The 16,272-nt window shown below is 42.9% G+C and overlaps 2 protein-coding genes and 1 long non-coding RNA gene across 8 annotated transcripts in view; 2 read left to right on the top strand and 1 right to left on the bottom strand.

Annotated features, from left to right (window-relative positions):
• ARHGAP17 (Rho GTPase activating protein 17) overlaps positions 1-13,293 on the top strand; it is a 45,145-nt gene extending 31,852 nt beyond the window's left edge. The window contains exons 10-22 of one of the 6 annotated variants that reach the window (XM_030481653.1): positions 737-864; positions 1,256-1,367; positions 1,934-2,015; positions 2,468-2,548; positions 3,272-3,385; positions 3,748-3,839; positions 3,975-4,131; positions 5,344-5,586; positions 7,248-7,408; positions 7,803-8,420; positions 9,371-9,394; positions 11,320-11,364; positions 12,397-12,463. In XM_030481653.1, the coding sequence (XP_030337513.1) occupies positions 737-864; positions 1,256-1,367; positions 1,934-2,015; positions 2,468-2,548; positions 3,272-3,385; positions 3,748-3,839; positions 3,975-4,131; positions 5,344-5,586; positions 7,248-7,408; positions 7,803-8,420; positions 9,371-9,393 (1,811 nt within the window). In that variant the 3' untranslated portion in view covers position 9,394; positions 11,320-11,364; positions 12,397-12,463. Of the gene's footprint in view, positions 1-736; positions 865-1,255; positions 1,368-1,933; positions 2,016-2,467; positions 2,549-3,271; positions 3,386-3,747; positions 3,840-3,974; positions 4,132-5,343; positions 5,587-7,247; positions 7,409-7,802; positions 8,421-9,370; positions 9,395-11,319; positions 11,365-12,320 lie in introns of all 6 variants that reach the window. The other 5 variants (XM_030481654.1, XM_030481651.1, XM_030481655.1 and 2 more) reach the window with 5 other exon arrangements.
• Positions 8,429-8,828, top strand: LOC115606185. The gene is made up of 2 exons (XR_003990838.1): positions 8,429-8,578; positions 8,626-8,828. It is a non-coding gene; the product is annotated as an uncharacterized LOC115606185 (long non-coding RNA).
• A 211-nt stretch (positions 13,294-13,504) lies between the features above and the next one.
• TEX47 (testis expressed 47) lies at positions 13,505-15,930 on the bottom strand. The gene is made up of 5 exons (XM_030482324.1): positions 15,858-15,930; positions 15,626-15,690; positions 14,583-14,781; positions 13,973-14,132; positions 13,505-13,542 (listed from the first exon to the last, which is right to left on the bottom strand). Exons 1-5 carry the CDS (start codon positions 15,912-15,914, stop codon positions 13,505-13,507), a joined length of 519 nt encoding a protein of 172 aa, XP_030338184.1. The 5' UTR covers positions 15,915-15,930.
• Between the last annotated feature and the right edge of the window lie 342 nt (positions 15,931-16,272).

The raw sequence follows: 16,272 nt of genomic DNA, 5'->3' as shown, positions 1-16,272 counted from the left end.
GAGGACTCCGTCAAAGTCTGTCTGTCTTAACCTTTTTTCCACATAAAAGAAATAACACATCTGTACTAACACTGACCTTTTACATCTGCATTTTTTCAATTAAGACAGCAGAAATGGGAGAAAATAAATTGTGGGAAACAAGAAATTCACATTCAGTTTGGAGAAACTTGAACCAATTTTGACTTTCAGAGTTCAGCAACAATTAAGAAATGGAAAATTTGTGCAAGCATTACAGCAATGGGCTGTTAACATGGTAATGCTCACATAAGAGATGGGAGCTGTTAACATCTATTTTGAGTTGCCCATTCCTTAAATTGGCAATAAACTTTGTGTGAACAGCTCAGTTTTTATCCACCTTAAATACAGCTGAAACTGAGATCAGCACAGGGCATGCAACCTGGATAAACTTCTTCTCTAAAGATTCTCTTGTAACTTAATGTAACTTGCAGCCATGTGGTGGCAGTTGTGTTGAGGGGCATGCTCTTCCAGTAATACAGAGGATTTATGTGTGTTACTCCATCCAGAAAGATGCAGAAGTATTTCTTCTTAAACCCCAGCAGGCTCATTCTCTCTTTACTCATGATAGAAGGGACTTTACCAATCAAGGGCTGTAAAACTCCTACTGTATTCTGAAAAGTTCTTTGCTGCACTCGAAGCTTTCCTCTTTTTCTTGTCTGGGACATGATTCAAGTGTTTGTTAGATACTTTGCTCAGTGTTTTGATACTCTCCAACTAGACAAATGGACTGAAAAACCAGCTTTTGGAACTCCATTAGAAGAGCATCTCAAGCGCAGTGGTCGTGAAATTGCAGTCCCCATTGAAGCCTGTGTAATGATGCTTTTGGAAACGGGAATGAGAGAGGAGGTAGGTGATGCCACACCATGTGTGAAGGAAGGGGAGAAAAGAGCTCAAACTCATGGGCTGGTGTCTGTACTGGTTAACAAGTTCTTAAGCCGTTTTGTTCATCAGTGTAGATGATAAACCTTTTGCAACAGAATAACCTTCAGCAGTGTTTGAAGTGTCTTTAAGATGAATGCACTTAGAATAAAAAATAAGGAATGGGCCAAGGATGAGAGGGAACTAAAGCATTGCCATATGGCAGTGACACATTGAGAGCCAGCTTGGTCATAACAGTGTAAGGTGAAGACAGCAAACTTGGAACTGTTCTGAAAGAGGCTGTCATAAAACTCCTGCTGCTTCGTGCTTTTACTAACATGTTGTTACTAGTCAAATACATTTATTTTTTATTACACAGGGCTTATTCAGAATTGCTGCTGGAGCCTCCAAGTTAAAAAAGCTGAAGGCTGCCTTGGACTGTTCAACTTCCCAGCTTGATGAGTTCTATTCTGATCCCCATGCTGTTGCAGGTATTGTGAATGTTCTGAATCAAAACCAGGTATAAACTGATACAACACAAGTTTATGCTGTTGATTTAACTGCTGTCTTGCTGCAGTGTGAGGTATTGATCTCTGCAGGTAAACTAGGAATGGAAATAAGTTGCAAGTTCGTTTCATTGCACAAACTAACACAGATAAGTCTAGGGTGCCCATGCTCATGTGCTTGATATGTTCCTGTCTGCATGACAGAGGTGTTTAAAATTCAGGCAATCATAATAATCCAAGTATACTTTCTCTCACAACATGAGTGTTAATGTGATCAAGGGAGATTAGAGCCATATGAAGACCTTTGATGGGGTCTGAAGAGATGATTCTTAGTTTTGTAGCACATGTTTCTGTCTAATTACAGTAATTCCTGGAAGACTTTTTGTGTCAAGCATTGAGCAGATGTACTGGGGAAGTGTCAGGTCACCCCACTGTTTCACTGGAACTTGGGTCCCATTGAACAGATGAAATTGCAAACCTGAGGACAGAATTTGGAATGAAGACTAAAAGCATTGGCTAAGAACCTCACCCTTTTGTGTTCTGCATTGCAGGTGCTTTGAAATCCTATCTGCGAGAGTTGCCAGAACCTTTAATGACATACAGTCTGTATGAAGAATGGACACAAGCTGCAAAGTAAGCATGCTAAAACGAGGTGTATAGGAAAACATTCTACATAGTCTTATCAAATTTGGTTCTTCATATATGAATTCAAAGAAAAGACCAAGCTCACACAGTTTATTTTCTTATTTCTGCTCTAACAGGTAAATATTTTGTGTAACAAATGATTTTAAATGTGGTTTAGCTTAATACTAATTGCACAAAAATGTGGTGAAGTACCTGTGGTTAAACATGAGGGCTGCTTCAGACTGTTGGCTGCACAGTATTGATGCTTAAGCAGTTCTCTTTCGTTGTAGTAAGAGATAATTCAGGGGGTTGACTAGCAAGTTGCTGAGTTACTGAATACAAACCAGTGTATTTCTTTGGCATAAATGGAAGGTTGTGCAGTCATCCCTGTTCACTGCAGAAACAACAATTTTCTGATCTGAAAGTGAGATGTAACAGGTTTGGGTTTTTTTTCCTTTCAGTATTCAGGACCAGGATAAGAAGCTGCAGGAGTTATGGAGAATTTGTAACAGATTACCTAAGCATTACCATGCGAATTTCAGGTGTGTATGAGCATCCGCTGACTTGCAGCACAACCACTTTGATGCTGGAGTCCTCCATTTCACAGCTGGTTAACCAAAACCCTAATCCAGGGGTGTCTTTCTTGGCCAAATTCAGTTAGGTTTATAAAAGGACATCCTGTTTGATCAAGCAGTTGGTGTGCATTGGTGGCAGTAGACTTTTTCAGTCAAGTTTAGTCACTGTTGACCGTAATAAAGTAGTGATGCACAGAACTCTCCTACTAAAGGGTTATGCTGTTGGCAATAGTCCCTGTCTTTACACCAGCTGTGCTTTTCATTGTATTTTCCAGTCTTAGAAATCACCTGAATGTATCTTACATGTGTTATTTTTCCTTTTGGTTATTGTCTTTTGGGAATGAATCGGAACAAAACCAACTCTGCTGACTCCTATGAGTGTGGGAGTGCTATTACAGGATATGAAAATAGCTGTCGAGTAGGGATTCACACTCTAAATAGTTTTTGTGAAGATAAAATAGTTCTGTAGTTCCATTTTGCCAAGGTGGGAGATGCTTTTTTCTCTACCCAGTTCAACTTTTATGATTCAAGAGTAGAACCTTAGTAGCCAGCTACCAAGCAAGGCGGCTATTTGTCTCATTTCTGTTTCATTGGGAGCTGTCTTTAAGAGTTCTTTAATTTTTTGTTAGCTGCTTTCAACAAGGAATGCTCTTAATTCCTGCTGGATAATTATTTCTTTCCCTCTTGTAGGTATTTAATCAAATTCTTAGCAAAGCTTGCACAGAACAGTGATGTTAACAAAATGACACCCAGTAATGTCGCCATAGTCTTGGGCCCCAACTTGTTATGGGCAAAGAATGAAGGGTAAGTTGTTTGAGGGAAGCTACAAAACAGAACCTCCATGAAGCTGTAGAATTTGTTTTAAATCATGTCAGCTATTCACAGCAACAGACTGTTTGCCTAAAACCTCCTTCAGATGTTCTTTCAACCTGTGCCTCCAGATCCTTTTAGGCACGAATCTTTACAGAAGTGTTTTCAAATGCTGTGAATGTACTGATTAGTCTAGATTTCATCTTGTGTGAAGTTGCTCTTTGTGTGGTACTTAGGAGTCTTAATACATCATGTTTAGCATAATTTGTCATTTGGGTAATATGAATTAATTACTATTATTATTTTCTTGCTTTGATAGAACTCTGTATGAAGTGTTGTACAAATTTCTTCTGCAGATCCCTTGCTGAAATGGCAGCAGCAACTTCAGTCCATGTGGTAGCAGTTATTGAGCCAATTATTCAGCATGCAGACTGGTTCTTCCCTGGAGGTAAATTCTTGCCATAGTTAAAAGGATTCTGTGTTTGTGATAACCTGACACAGGTAACCCTCCAACAGCTTTAGCAGTGGGGCACCGTTTTGTATATGTGTGTCTCAGGATGCTTTCTGTCTCTCTCTCTCTCAGATCAAGATTTCAATGTATCTGGGGCATTTGTTGCAATTCCTGCTGTTAATTCAAATCACTTGTCACACACTGGGAATGAATATGAATCTGGGACACTGGAACGGAAGAGGCCTGTTAGCATGACTGTAATGGAAGGGGATTTATTGAAGAAGGAAAGGTAGGTTTCGTCCTTGGGTTAGGTTTCGATTATTAGCCCACTCCTGAGAACTGGACTGCTGAGGAGCCTGTAATTGGAAACACTTTTATTGGTCTCAGGAGGAGAATTTAATGGAAATATTATAGGTAACAATAGTGATTTATTTCCCCCCGTGTTGTTGCAACCTAAGGAAGGTTCAAAGGTAATGTAATGGTATTTGCTTCCAGTTAAACTCTATGCATGATGAAAGCCAAGGAGATAATTCTCCTTCCAGTTACCATTTTTCTATTCCAGATTTGGGGGGTCTAAAATCCACTGAAACAGAAGTGTATATAGTAGCATCTCTCAGTATCTAACTTCTGATATTCCATGGCTTCTTTTTCAAAGCCCATAAGCTGAGGTGGTGCTACCTGGTGCCTTCATGGTAAGACTTCTCAGTTGATGATGGTACAGTATACCACAGCAAACAGTAGAATGCTAAAAATAAACCCAAAACGTGCTGTTTTCCCATATAACATGTAGTGTAACGTTCATTTATTATCACTCATACCATGAATATTCAAGTGATGTGCTGTTTTGTTTTTAGCTGTTGATGCAAATGTCGTTACTGAATGTTAACTATGGCTAGCCACATGCAAATTTACAGCACTGACAGAGGAAGAAGAAAACCAATTCAAGATCCACTGTTCCTAACACAAGAATAAAATTAAACTCTAGAATAAATGTGCTGTATGCATTCTAAAATCCATTAGAATTTTAGTCCATTTATCCATAGCTCTCCATTAAGCACATAGCATATATCCAGTGCCTGTTCTTGTCTGTCTTGAAATCCGTACTGCAACTTAGTGTGTAACAGAAACAAAATTCATGTGGCAAGATATATTCAGTGAGGAGGTACTCTGGTATGTAAGGAAATGGATGTATTTACGTGTAAAATTACTGATTTTGACTGGTTTGACCTCATTGTCATCAGTGTCTGTCTTCAAATGTAATTGAGTAGTTTGTTCCACTTATGTTTAGCTTACCCTTCTGTGTGGAGAAGCCAAATAGTGTTGCATGTCTTAACATTAATGGTGTTCTATGCAGAAAGTTACAGCTTTCCTTGTTGCTGCTTTGCATGCCAAGCAACAGGGGTTGCATTTGTCTTTGTGGGTTATAACATCCAGTCGTCCTGTTGCTTTAGTTACCTGGTGTTGGCTGGCGTGGTGTGTTTACTCTCTCTTCTTTCTGTAGCTTTGGTGTGAAGGTTATGGACTTCCAAGCGAACCCTCGGAGAGGTGGCACTATAAATAGAAAGCACACATCCCCAGCTTTCCAGCCACCACTTCCACCCACCGAGGCTGGCGTGCTGGCTCAGCCGGGAGCGGAGCAGCACTCCCAAGCTTCTGTGGCTGAAACAAGCCCAGTAGGTGCTGGTTTTGCTCTCTCTGCTGGCACAGCAGAACAGTTACAAAGTCAAGGAAATGAGGATGGCAGGTAAGAGGCATGGCTTCTGCTGGCAGGGGCTTAGCAGGCTGCTCCAGCAGCAAACTGATGTGTCAACTGTATCTGCCTCACGAAGCACCTCCTGTACAGGCAGAAGTGTAAAGACTTTTCAGGTGTGGGTAGAAGCACTATGCAGGAGCTCTCTGCCACACATATTGTTCCTCTAAAATAACATACATTGTTCTGTATGTTCCAGAATTGATTTTCTAATATAAGAGAATTCTTGGGAAAAAAAGTGATGAAAAATACTAAGAAAAGACCGTACTTCTGCTACCCATGCTGGCCTTTCCAAGTTACACTCTAGAGGTGTCCACACAGTGACTATCAGTTTGCTGCTGAAAGAACAAAACCTACCAGTGGCAATACTAGAAACCTGTTGGTCTTACTCGTTGTTTCTTGTACATGTTATCTGGATATGTCTCTTTTCGTCTGTAGCAAGTGTTAGTGATGACCAGACTTGCTAGAAAACAGGAAGTTGATTTATCGTATTTCACTATTAGTTTCTTTAGGACAAGCATGTATTATCAACAGGCTTTTTGGTACTTAATTACTATTGAAACTCTGTGCAATCATGTCCCCAGTATTAGTATACATGGACTAATTGCAGTAGCCTTGACTTTCCCTTTCATGTATGGTGAAAGCAGCACTTTGCTTTCATTATTTGTGTGGTATGAGAGAGAGAAGAAACCACATGTAAAGGCCTGTAGCGCTCTCCAAGCATCGATCTCTCACACAGCATCTCATGGTAAAACACCACCGTGGAGTGAGGCAGCACTGACTCTTTTTTTACACACATCTTTTGTTCTCTGCTGATGTTGTTACAGAAACAGCTCGTTCAGAAATCCCCTGCAGACTGATGCTTCCTCCACAGATACCTTTTGTGGCAGAGGCAGCAAAAACAAAACCTCAAGTGTCTAAAAGCTGCGTTTAAAATCTGCACAGGCTCTGAGTTCAAGTACTTGCAATTTACTAATGGCATCTGGAGAAACTAGGGTTGCAATGTGCCAGTAAAAGTGGTTGGAAGTCAGTCCTTCTGAGATGAGTAAGGTGCTGCAAAAGACAAGAGAAATGAGTGAGGACTGCAAGTGTGAGGAAGAGAAGGGGGCACTGCCCTGTAACCCCTCAGCTGGTTCACACTCAAGTGCTGTGTTTCCTCACAGTGCTTCATACCTAAGGGTCAGGAAGAGCTGACTTCCCTAATCTGAATCTCAAAGGTTTTGCAGGCGTTGCTCCCTTGAGACAAGTTCTGGTCTCCCAGCAAGGTAGAAGTTTAACTCCAGGTTATAAAGGTCCAAAGGTATGGATCCAGGTATAAAGGACCTGCAGACATACTGGGAGTGCTTTAGCATGGAGACTGTGCTGCTGGGTGTTGCATTCAGACAGGTACTGTGATGTTGCAGAACTATGTGGATTCCTGATTTGATTTTGGTAATTAATCTTTTATACAGGCTTGCCTAAAGCCGACTTGCCACTGATTTGAAGAGCTGTAGCAGTGGTATGGTAGATCTGTGAGGAAATACCAGTCAGTGCAGGAGTTTGTGGAAGCGTTTGAGGGTCACATCTAGGACACAGTTCATAATGTCAGCCTGAACGGGTGCAGCTGACCTGGGCACTTTGCAATCATCTTCTAATTTAAGCTGTTTAATTTTCAGTACCTCAAAATCGAAGGACAACACATCTGCAGCTACTCCTCCACCCGTGAGGAACGGCGGGCATGCCGCTGCGCAGAGCCAGCCAGCCAGCAGCACTAATCAGCTTCCTGTCAATCAGCCACAGAATGCGGCAGGTCCCAGTCCCCATCTCATGAGGAGAAGTGTGTTTCTTCCTTTGGATTTCCAATAAGTTCTAACTCCTCAAGTACTACAAAAATGCTAAAATACCTGTATCAGTATCTCTGCCTTTATTACAGATAATGATTTAATTCACTTGCATTTCACTAAGGCCTAGCTGTAATGCATCTTTGGCTTTGGGCTCTTTCATGAATGCTGGTAGTAACATTACTAGTGCTGTGTAACAAAATCACTCAAATGCTATTGATCTGTAAAACCTGGGTGCACGTTTCTGTAGCTTCCTATTGCTTTTATTTGATAATGCACCATTTTATTTTACTAAGCTACCTGAGCATTCTTTAGTGCTACTGATTGCTTGCTCTCAGCAGTTCGGTTTCCCTGTCCATGACCATGAAATGTCACCTCTTCTCTTACCAGCCGTTAAGAAGCCTGCGCCAGCCCCCCCCAAGCCAGCCAACCCGCCACCGGGGCAGCCAGGAAGCCAAAGCTCTGCCGCTGCTGCTCAGCCACCTTCTGTCTCTCCAAAGCCACCTGCCAGAAGCTCTTCTCCTCCTCCTCAACATGCAAACCAAGGAGCAGCCCAGACCTCTGCTTCCCAGGTCTCTGCACCTCGGAGATACTCCAGCAGCCTTTCCCCAATCCAGGCTCCCAACCATCCACCACCACAGCCCCCAACACAGGCTACTCCTCCACTGCAGCCCAAATCTAACAGTCAAGCATCTCCTCCTGCTGCACCCAGCAGTGAGCACGGACCAGAGCAGCCCTCCTACACTCCTCCGCAGACTCCGACACCGCCCGATACACCCCCTCTAGGAAAACACAGCACCAGTTCCCCATCAGCACAGCCACAGCCGGCTACTCCAGAAACCTCCCAGTCTCACTCTCTACCTCAGAGTGGTACACTGCCGAGGCCACGGCCAGTACCGAAACCCAGAAACAGACCTAGTGTCCCCCCTCCGCCTCATCCTCCTTCTCAGCTGGCTGGAGATGGTATTATTGCAAATCCCACACAAACAGCTTCCAAAATTGTAACAGGTGAGTGGATTCTTCCATGTTCAGTGCCACCTCAGGGAGCAGAAATGTAGAAAATGTTGCCTGTAGCTGTAAATCTCAGGGGGAGGGACTGAAAAGCACAAATAACAGTTAAATAAATCGTTCATGGCCACCACCCATTCTGTGCACAAGGATTTGGGGTGCTTCCGCAGTGAAGGTTTTCATTCCTGAGGCAGAAGGGCTTGAGGAGAAGTGTAGATCAGCTTGCTTTATTTTTTTTTCCTGCTTTGGAAGCAGAGCACTATTATAGCAACCAACTCTCTGGGGCTTTCTCCAGGCTCAGCATCGTGGCAGGCTCAACTATGCTTATACATCTGTTGCCAAAAAGCAAATATTTGGAGGAGGGAGAGGATGTAGCCAAGGATACACAAGGATAGCACATACAGAAGATAAGGAAATGGCTAAAGTGGTCACTGATACATGTTCTAATAGACAAGATACTAACACAGCACATGTTTTACTTTGTGAGGACGAGGTCTTCTGATGTGCTTTAAGCTGGACATCCAGAAGAATCACATACACTAAATGGTGTCTCTTGGGTTAATTTGTAGATAGATCTGCATATTTTAAATGCAGCCTTCTTTTGGTGAGACATTCGCAAAGAGAAACTTCTGCTCGCAGGAACTTCATGAAGCTTTTAGTTACTGGTTTGGTAGGGTTAATGTTAATTTAAGTCTTGGTAGGGGGAAAAATGAAACTGCTGAGGACAGTTAAAAGTAGATCTCATGTTCTGCTGAGTTTCTGCTTATTATAGGAAATTCTAAAGGAAGAGATTATAAATGTAGGAGACTAATGCTTTTAAATCACCTTACATTTAATAATGGTTTAAACTTTCCAATGGCCCTGCAGCTTCTCTAGACTAGGACTAATGTATTGGAATGCAAAGTATAAATTCTGTTGCCTAACAGCTTTACCCCCTGATGCCTTCACAGGTGGGGCTGGTTACTGCGAATAAGGTTTGTACTTACAGAACCATGCAATACAAGCTCAAATGCTCCTGCACAGCAATACTTTTCTTTGTAGCTTTATTTTGTATATGCGCTTTGGAATATGTGCTGTCAACTCTGTGTTACCTCATTACCACATATCATTCTGTTTGGAAGAGATTTTAAGACCTGAGCTGCCTAATTTTAGTAGTCCTGTGAACATTAAGGTATTCCTTAAGTTGTAAAAATATCTATAATGAAAGGAGTAACACTTCACACAAGAAGTACTAGTCCACAAGTGAAGCAGTGACCTTTTAAAACAGGTTTATTCTCATCAGTGCAGGCAAATACCAAAGTTAATGGGTTTTCCTCCAATCCAGTGGTTTATGATTGCAGTTTAATGTAGCTTTCACTTCAGGTTTTCGGCTATTTTGAACTACTTGGAATTTATTTGGCAAAATACATGTTCATGTGACTAAACCCTTTTGCAGAAGAGCACCCGACAGCATCTGCCTTCTGGCATGTTTGCATCCTGTCAGCTCCAGCCTCACTAATAGCACTAGTCTGCTCAGTCACAGCTGCCAAACAGCACATTAATGTTCATTTGCAATGGGTTAGAGATGCTGCCTTTCTAAGGTACCAGCTGCATGACAGGCTGAAAGAGTTGAGGCTGTGCTCCTGAGTTACGTCAAGATTTGAGTGCTTGCAGGAAGGACACAAATTAGGATTGAGAGTCAAGCTGAAAGTAGTTTATTTAAATTTGGAGAAGCTGGCAGTAAATGAGCTGCTTGAGCAACTAAAAAGCGGGCTTGCCTTTTGAAATAGATCTTTTCCTGATTGAAGTTCTTTTTGTCAGTATCTTTAAAATGCAATTTATGGGCAATTTATTTCCCAGCCGAATTCAGAAATACGGCTGGGGTCTGGCTCTTTACAGCACTTATTTATAATGGCAACTGTGCTGATGAGTCAAACTTCAAGGAAGGACTTAACCTTAATTGCTAAGTCATGTTTCATAGGTTGGCTGTGTCTCTTTTCATTTGGGAATTTGTCTGGCTGAGGAAATTGCTTTAATGGCAGCAGATGAGCAGGGTTGGGTTCCCTCAGTGTAACTGGAGAAATAGCTGCCTTCAGACTAACACCCAGCTGGTGTGCAGGGGGAGTTTAAGTTCCACAAGGCCAGGATGTGCCGTGGGGAGTGATGGGCACAACTGAGGCTGTGTCCACAGTTAGGATGTAGCCCTGATTCCCTTTCAGCTGAGTTAGAGGTCTGACAGAGGCACACAACTGTGCTGCAGTCTGGGTGAATATAGAAAACTACTTACAGCAACAGTGTTAAAACTGGAGAGACTTACTGTCACTCCTTCGAAGAGCAAACCATAGCAAGTTGGCCATGTAAGTTGTGTACAGTAAAACAGCAGCATAAAAGCTGCTGTGCAGGCAGACCTGCACAGGAGAGCTGCTGATGAAAGATTCTCTAGCAAAGCTGATAAAGGAGCCTAGGAAATTGAGTATGTTTTGCAAAATAACCCCTTGGGGAGCAGTTGTAGTGATATCAGGCTTACCTACAGCAGTACATTAGTGCAGGATCAACACCTTTTCCATATGGATCTTTATTTAGAGGATTAATATTTGTTCTGAATTAACACCACTGCATATTACATGAGTATCTGCTCTAACATTTACACGTGCACATACCAGCACTTACTATAGACTGACTTATCTAATTCACAATATCAAATAGCTGGGTTTAATTTTAACCTTGAAAAAGATGGGAATAATGGAAGCCAAAATCAAGTTGCCAGAAATACCTGAACAGGAATTCTGCACTGTTTGTACGATACTGTTGAATTCCTTTGTCCATGTGTTGGACTTTAGTAATGGCTCAAATTCTATTTATGGTGTTATTAAGGCCTAGAGAAGAATATTCTAATCAAACATTTTATTAAATAATCTAGATGTTTGACCTGCATTCAGTAGGAACTGTATTGGAAAATTAAATGGTAAGGAAAAGGCATATGATTGGCCCCAAATGTTGCTAATTCACAAATCATCACGTGTGTGCTCATGCTCACTACTAACCCATCCCCAGTAACACTGCTTGCTTGCATTACTGTTAGCGTGGCATGCACCAGGAATGGCTGTTTGATGCTCGCTCTCACATTAACGTACTAAAAGCGTTGGAGACTAGAATGTGCACAAGCTGTTAATGTTTTCACTGGCCAGTTTCACATTGTATTTATTCCATGCACAGGAAATCCTGTCTAGAAATCCATGTTTATAGAGAGGTTCATTTTGTATTTGATGTAGCTACACCATTGTGTCAAATTCCCTCCCCTGTGTCACCTCACCCTTTGTACCTCCTTTTCCGATTCATCCTTCAGTCGTGGTAGGCAGAACTTCAATGCCTGCACGTAAGGCTGGAGCACACCTTTTGAATGGTGCTTTAAGTGAAAATCAAGGGTAACACCTGGTGCTGTTAGGTGTTAGGGAGAGCACAGTGCCTCTCCCTCCTGTCAGAAGAGGCAAAGGACATGGTGTTCCCTGTTACACACAGGAAAGGGGTTTAATTACTTTCTTCCTCCTCTTGTGACAGTGCCTCCTTTTGACACAATACACATTCCTGTTCCTTCTAAAGGTTTTAGGTGGTGATTATGTGGCTGAGGATTTAGGTGCCAAATTTATTTGCTGAGGGACCTTTGTGTTTTGATGTGGAAATCTGGAGTAAGGTATCACTCATAAGGGGCATGGAGGGAACCCAGTACTAAATCCTACTCTCTGCCTTCCATTCTTCAGAATGAATCTTTTATTATGTACCAGACTAAAAAAGGTGTGTAGGCGAAGCAACTCCTGAGCTTTTGAGTTTAGCTTAACCTTTCTGTGTCCGTGTGTGCACACATGTGCCAGCCCTCTGTTTGAAAAGCCTTTGTTGATCTTTCCTTTCCCTTTTCTTCCTAAGGAAATGCCCCAGCAATGCAGCAGTGACGAGACGTCACTGGCCAGACCGCTAAACTTGCTCTTGGTTTTTTGTGCAGACTCTAATCCCAGTACCCAAGAACCACTTCAACCCCCTTCTTCAGAGCCTCTCCCGGAGACAGAGAGCAAAGAGCCGCACAACCACCTCGTGCTCGATATTGAAAATGATACAGAAAGCACTGCTCTGTAGTGGAAACTCCCCAAGTTCATACAGGTTCCTCTCCTGGTGGGAAAACCCAACGGTGAAAAGCTTCTTTTGACGCTATGGCAGGACTGTGTAGAGCTGGGACGGGGATTTAGCCAGTCAGAAGAAGTTTAATGATCTGTGTCTCAACAATGGTTTTCAGAATCCTGGATGGAAGGAATCAATTACTGCAGAAACGTGCATAGGAAGCGTAATTGCTGCTGATACAGGTGGTATTGGCAGAAATTCCAGAAGCAGCAGAACGTTAGCTATTTAAAGTGCATGTATTATGGAAATAATCTTTTTAATGTCACGGTTAGACTTTTATTTCTAGTTCTTAGCCATTACAAGGAGCTGCCTTGCAAGAGACATTCCCTCACTGATTTGCTGCAGATTCTTTTTAAAACATGAACCAAACAATGCCAGAGCGCTGGTGGTGACCGCGGGTTATCGGTCGCCTGGTCAAAACTGTGGATGTATTTTAGTGCCTTGAAGGACTGTCATACTGTAGAAGGAAACTTACTGTATCTTTAATCATTTCATTGCTACTTAACGATCAGTACTTACTACTTATGTCATAGTTATTTGTATTAACCAAGCCTGCTTTTGTTTATGTGAAACTCGCAACTGTTTCAGGATGCAGTTGGGTGGAAGTGGGTTTAGTGCTTTCCTTGGAAACGGTTGGATTTGGAAAGACCTTTGAAACGGCTGTTTGGGTTCCTCACTCGGGTGAACATTTATAAAATTAAAGATTGTCTTTTGTCAACTTGAAGGCATCTTTATTCATGTTTGTGAGTAACAGCGCTTCCAGGTGACACAGTCACTCCCTGGGCTTTGCAGCTCACCAGGTCTTGTTCTTTTAAGGACTGGCCTGGAAGCATACTGGGAACTGGGAATGAATTTGCATCTATTCTTTAATGTATAGATTCATGTTAAACAGAAATGAGTCCAGCTGCAGAGGCTAACACTGGATACAGCCTGCATCATGTGGAGAGGTAAGACGGAACAGGCCACACCGTTTCTGTGGATGAGAGAGGGAGAGGAAACCAGTCAGTTGAGGTAACATTCATACAACTACTTGAATTAATTTACTTAACCTGTAAATTCCTTAATATTCCATAATACATTTTATTGAAATTATTAATGTAGACCTCAGGCCTCACTACAAAATAAAACTGCATTTCATAAAGGCCTCGACAAGACACACTGCTGTTACAGTCAGTATTTTCTTGATGCCCCAGTTTGAATCCTGGTGGCTGCCCTGTTATTCCCTATTTAGACACCTTGTAAGAGGGAAAATGACCCCTACTACTGGCTGTAGGCCTACTTTCCTCTGTCATTACACCAGCATGGTAACAAGTTCTTGTAACTCAAAATTCAGTGTTAGGAGCCACAAATTCTAGTTCTGTGACTAAATTTGATGTTTATCTCTCAAACTGCCCACAGGGTACCTGAGTCCAGGGTGGGTTGTGAAGGACCTAAGTAAGTTCTCAGAAAATCTTCTGGACTTGTACACTCCTCAGCTTTACACAAGTAGTTAATTGTCTCTGCTGGGATCAGCAGCTCACGTTCAACAGTGGGTATGCTCTCAGTCGCATCCTCGCTGTCATCCTGGGTAACAAACAGCACATTCCATGCAGTTACAATAAGAGCACAGGGCTATGACACCGTTAAAGCTGAGGATATCTGCCCAAAGCACCAGGGCTGGGGTTACTCCCTGTTTGCCAAACACAGCTCGATCCTCTGGCCCTACGAGTGCCCAGCAGTGGGCAGGGACAATGCTAGGTAATGCTGAGGGAGTGACTTTCACTTGGCTGTGTTGGGGCAATTCATTAGTTAATCAAATGGCTGCATGAAATAACCCCACAGAGGCCTAGAAAGAAACGTGGGATAACATAATGAGGTTCTGTAATGCTGTAACACTGCTGCTCCAGTCTGCTCGGGTGTGTGTGCTTGTAAATGCAGCTTGAAAGACGAGTGGGGCTGCTTGCTTGTGTGGTTTGGGGGGATTTTGGGGTTAAACCAGGGGGATTCCTTACAGCTCAGTTAACTGAAGCTTACCTCAAAGCTGTGAATGGAGGCTGCCAGCTTGAGCCCGAGGGTAAGGCACTCTGCAACCACCTCTGCTGTCGACTGTGACTGGATGGTCCTTGATGGCCATGTCATGGGAGATGTCGCTACTGCCACTAACCAGTCTGGGAACAGTCTGGTGGGGATGTCATGTGCCACCACTAAAACTTTAATATCCTGGAGTAAAGCACTGCAGGGAAAGAGAGTGAATTCCATCCGAAAGTACAGCAAGGACTTCTTATCAGCCGGTCAAGTTCCATAAACTAAGCAGTGAGTTGTTTGCATTCCTAGGGCTGTGCGGGGGGATGGTACATGTAGAGAGCATGGTGCATCCCTCCCACCACAGCCAGCAGAAACCTTTCCTGACTCTACTCCGAGGGTCCATGCAAGGGTCTTGAGTGGATGTGAGGGGAAGAAACAAGCAGAAGAGCAGTAGGGATTTCATAAGCAAATGCAGGAGCGTGACAGTAGCTTGCTTTAATAGGAATTCCATTCACAGCAGAGGAAACGATGCAGCTTTCATAAACCTGGATTTTGGGGAATTAATACGGGGCCCTAGAGCAACACTCAGGTTAAGCTAAAGCCAAGAATTGGCTGAACTCTGTGGGAGTGGTTCGGTCGTGTTGTGAAAGGGCAAATAGCAGGCTGGAGGGCAGTGACTAATAGTCTAAAGATAATTTCTGGAATTCCAGTACATAAATCTACAACTGTTTACAAAGCAGGGTCCAGAAATGGCACAGTGATTCCCAAGAAAGGAATTTTCCTGTTTTGTGAACCCTTCGAAGGCTGTTGATGAAGTCTTGGTGTCTCAAAGATGGGCTCTGGTGCAGACGGCTGGGCAGGAGCCTGCTGGCAGCCCCTCAGCTGTATCCAGGAAGGGATGGGAGAACCTCGGCTCCTCTGTGGTCAGCAGGTATTCAGTGGGAGAAGAAAAGCTTGATACGATCGGAGCTGATGTTCAGCTTAAGGTTAAGGAAGCATTCTACCACTTCTGTTACAATTTTGTGCCACCTAAGGTAATGTGAAACACTTACCTAGGACCTTGACTTTGGAGGGAAGCTAAATCTTGGATGATGAGGTGGATTGTGCTACTGCAACCCTGCAAAGGAATTGCCCATTGCTAGCTCATTGTGGATATAAAACAGTTCATCAGCTGCCTTACATGGGCTTTCCCTTTGAGTCACAGGCATTGAGGACAGCGCATGTTGTTCCTGTTGTGACAAAACGTCATCTAATTCCATCAGGATCATGTTCTGGGGCAGTTACCTGAAGCATTGGCTGGGGTGAATCCCAAAGGTGGGATCGCTGAGCCCACCCCAGCATTAGTCAGGTCTTTAAGCCTATGTATGGAATAAGAGATAAGGTATACAGCTGTAGTTACCTGGATCTAGAAGCCAAACTTGTACAAAGATGAATCAAGGTTACTTGGTCCTGTGGGGAATCCATGTAACTTACCTCCACTACATGAAAAACACGGCTGGGGTAGAGAAGCAGCAGACCTGAGACTGGTTCTCCTCCGTGGTCTTCTAGCACGTTTTCAAACAATTCTCTGTGATAACCTTGTTTCAAAAGAGAAAATGGCAAGTTTGTCAAGTGGTTTATAGCCCTAGTTCAGTGTGTTAGTGTTGGGGTGTGTTCTGTGCTCTCTGCTGCCACAGACAACGGATTCACAGATTATGCT

This window comes from Strigops habroptila, chromosome 4, assembly GCF_004027225.2.
Source record: "Strigops habroptila isolate Jane chromosome 4, bStrHab1.2.pri, whole genome shotgun sequence".
NCBI classification, from domain to species: Eukaryota; Metazoa; Chordata; class Aves; order Psittaciformes; family Psittacidae; genus Strigops; species Strigops habroptila.
The sequence above is the reverse complement of the archived record's forward strand: the minus strand, read 5'-3'. Positions and strand labels throughout refer to the sequence as shown.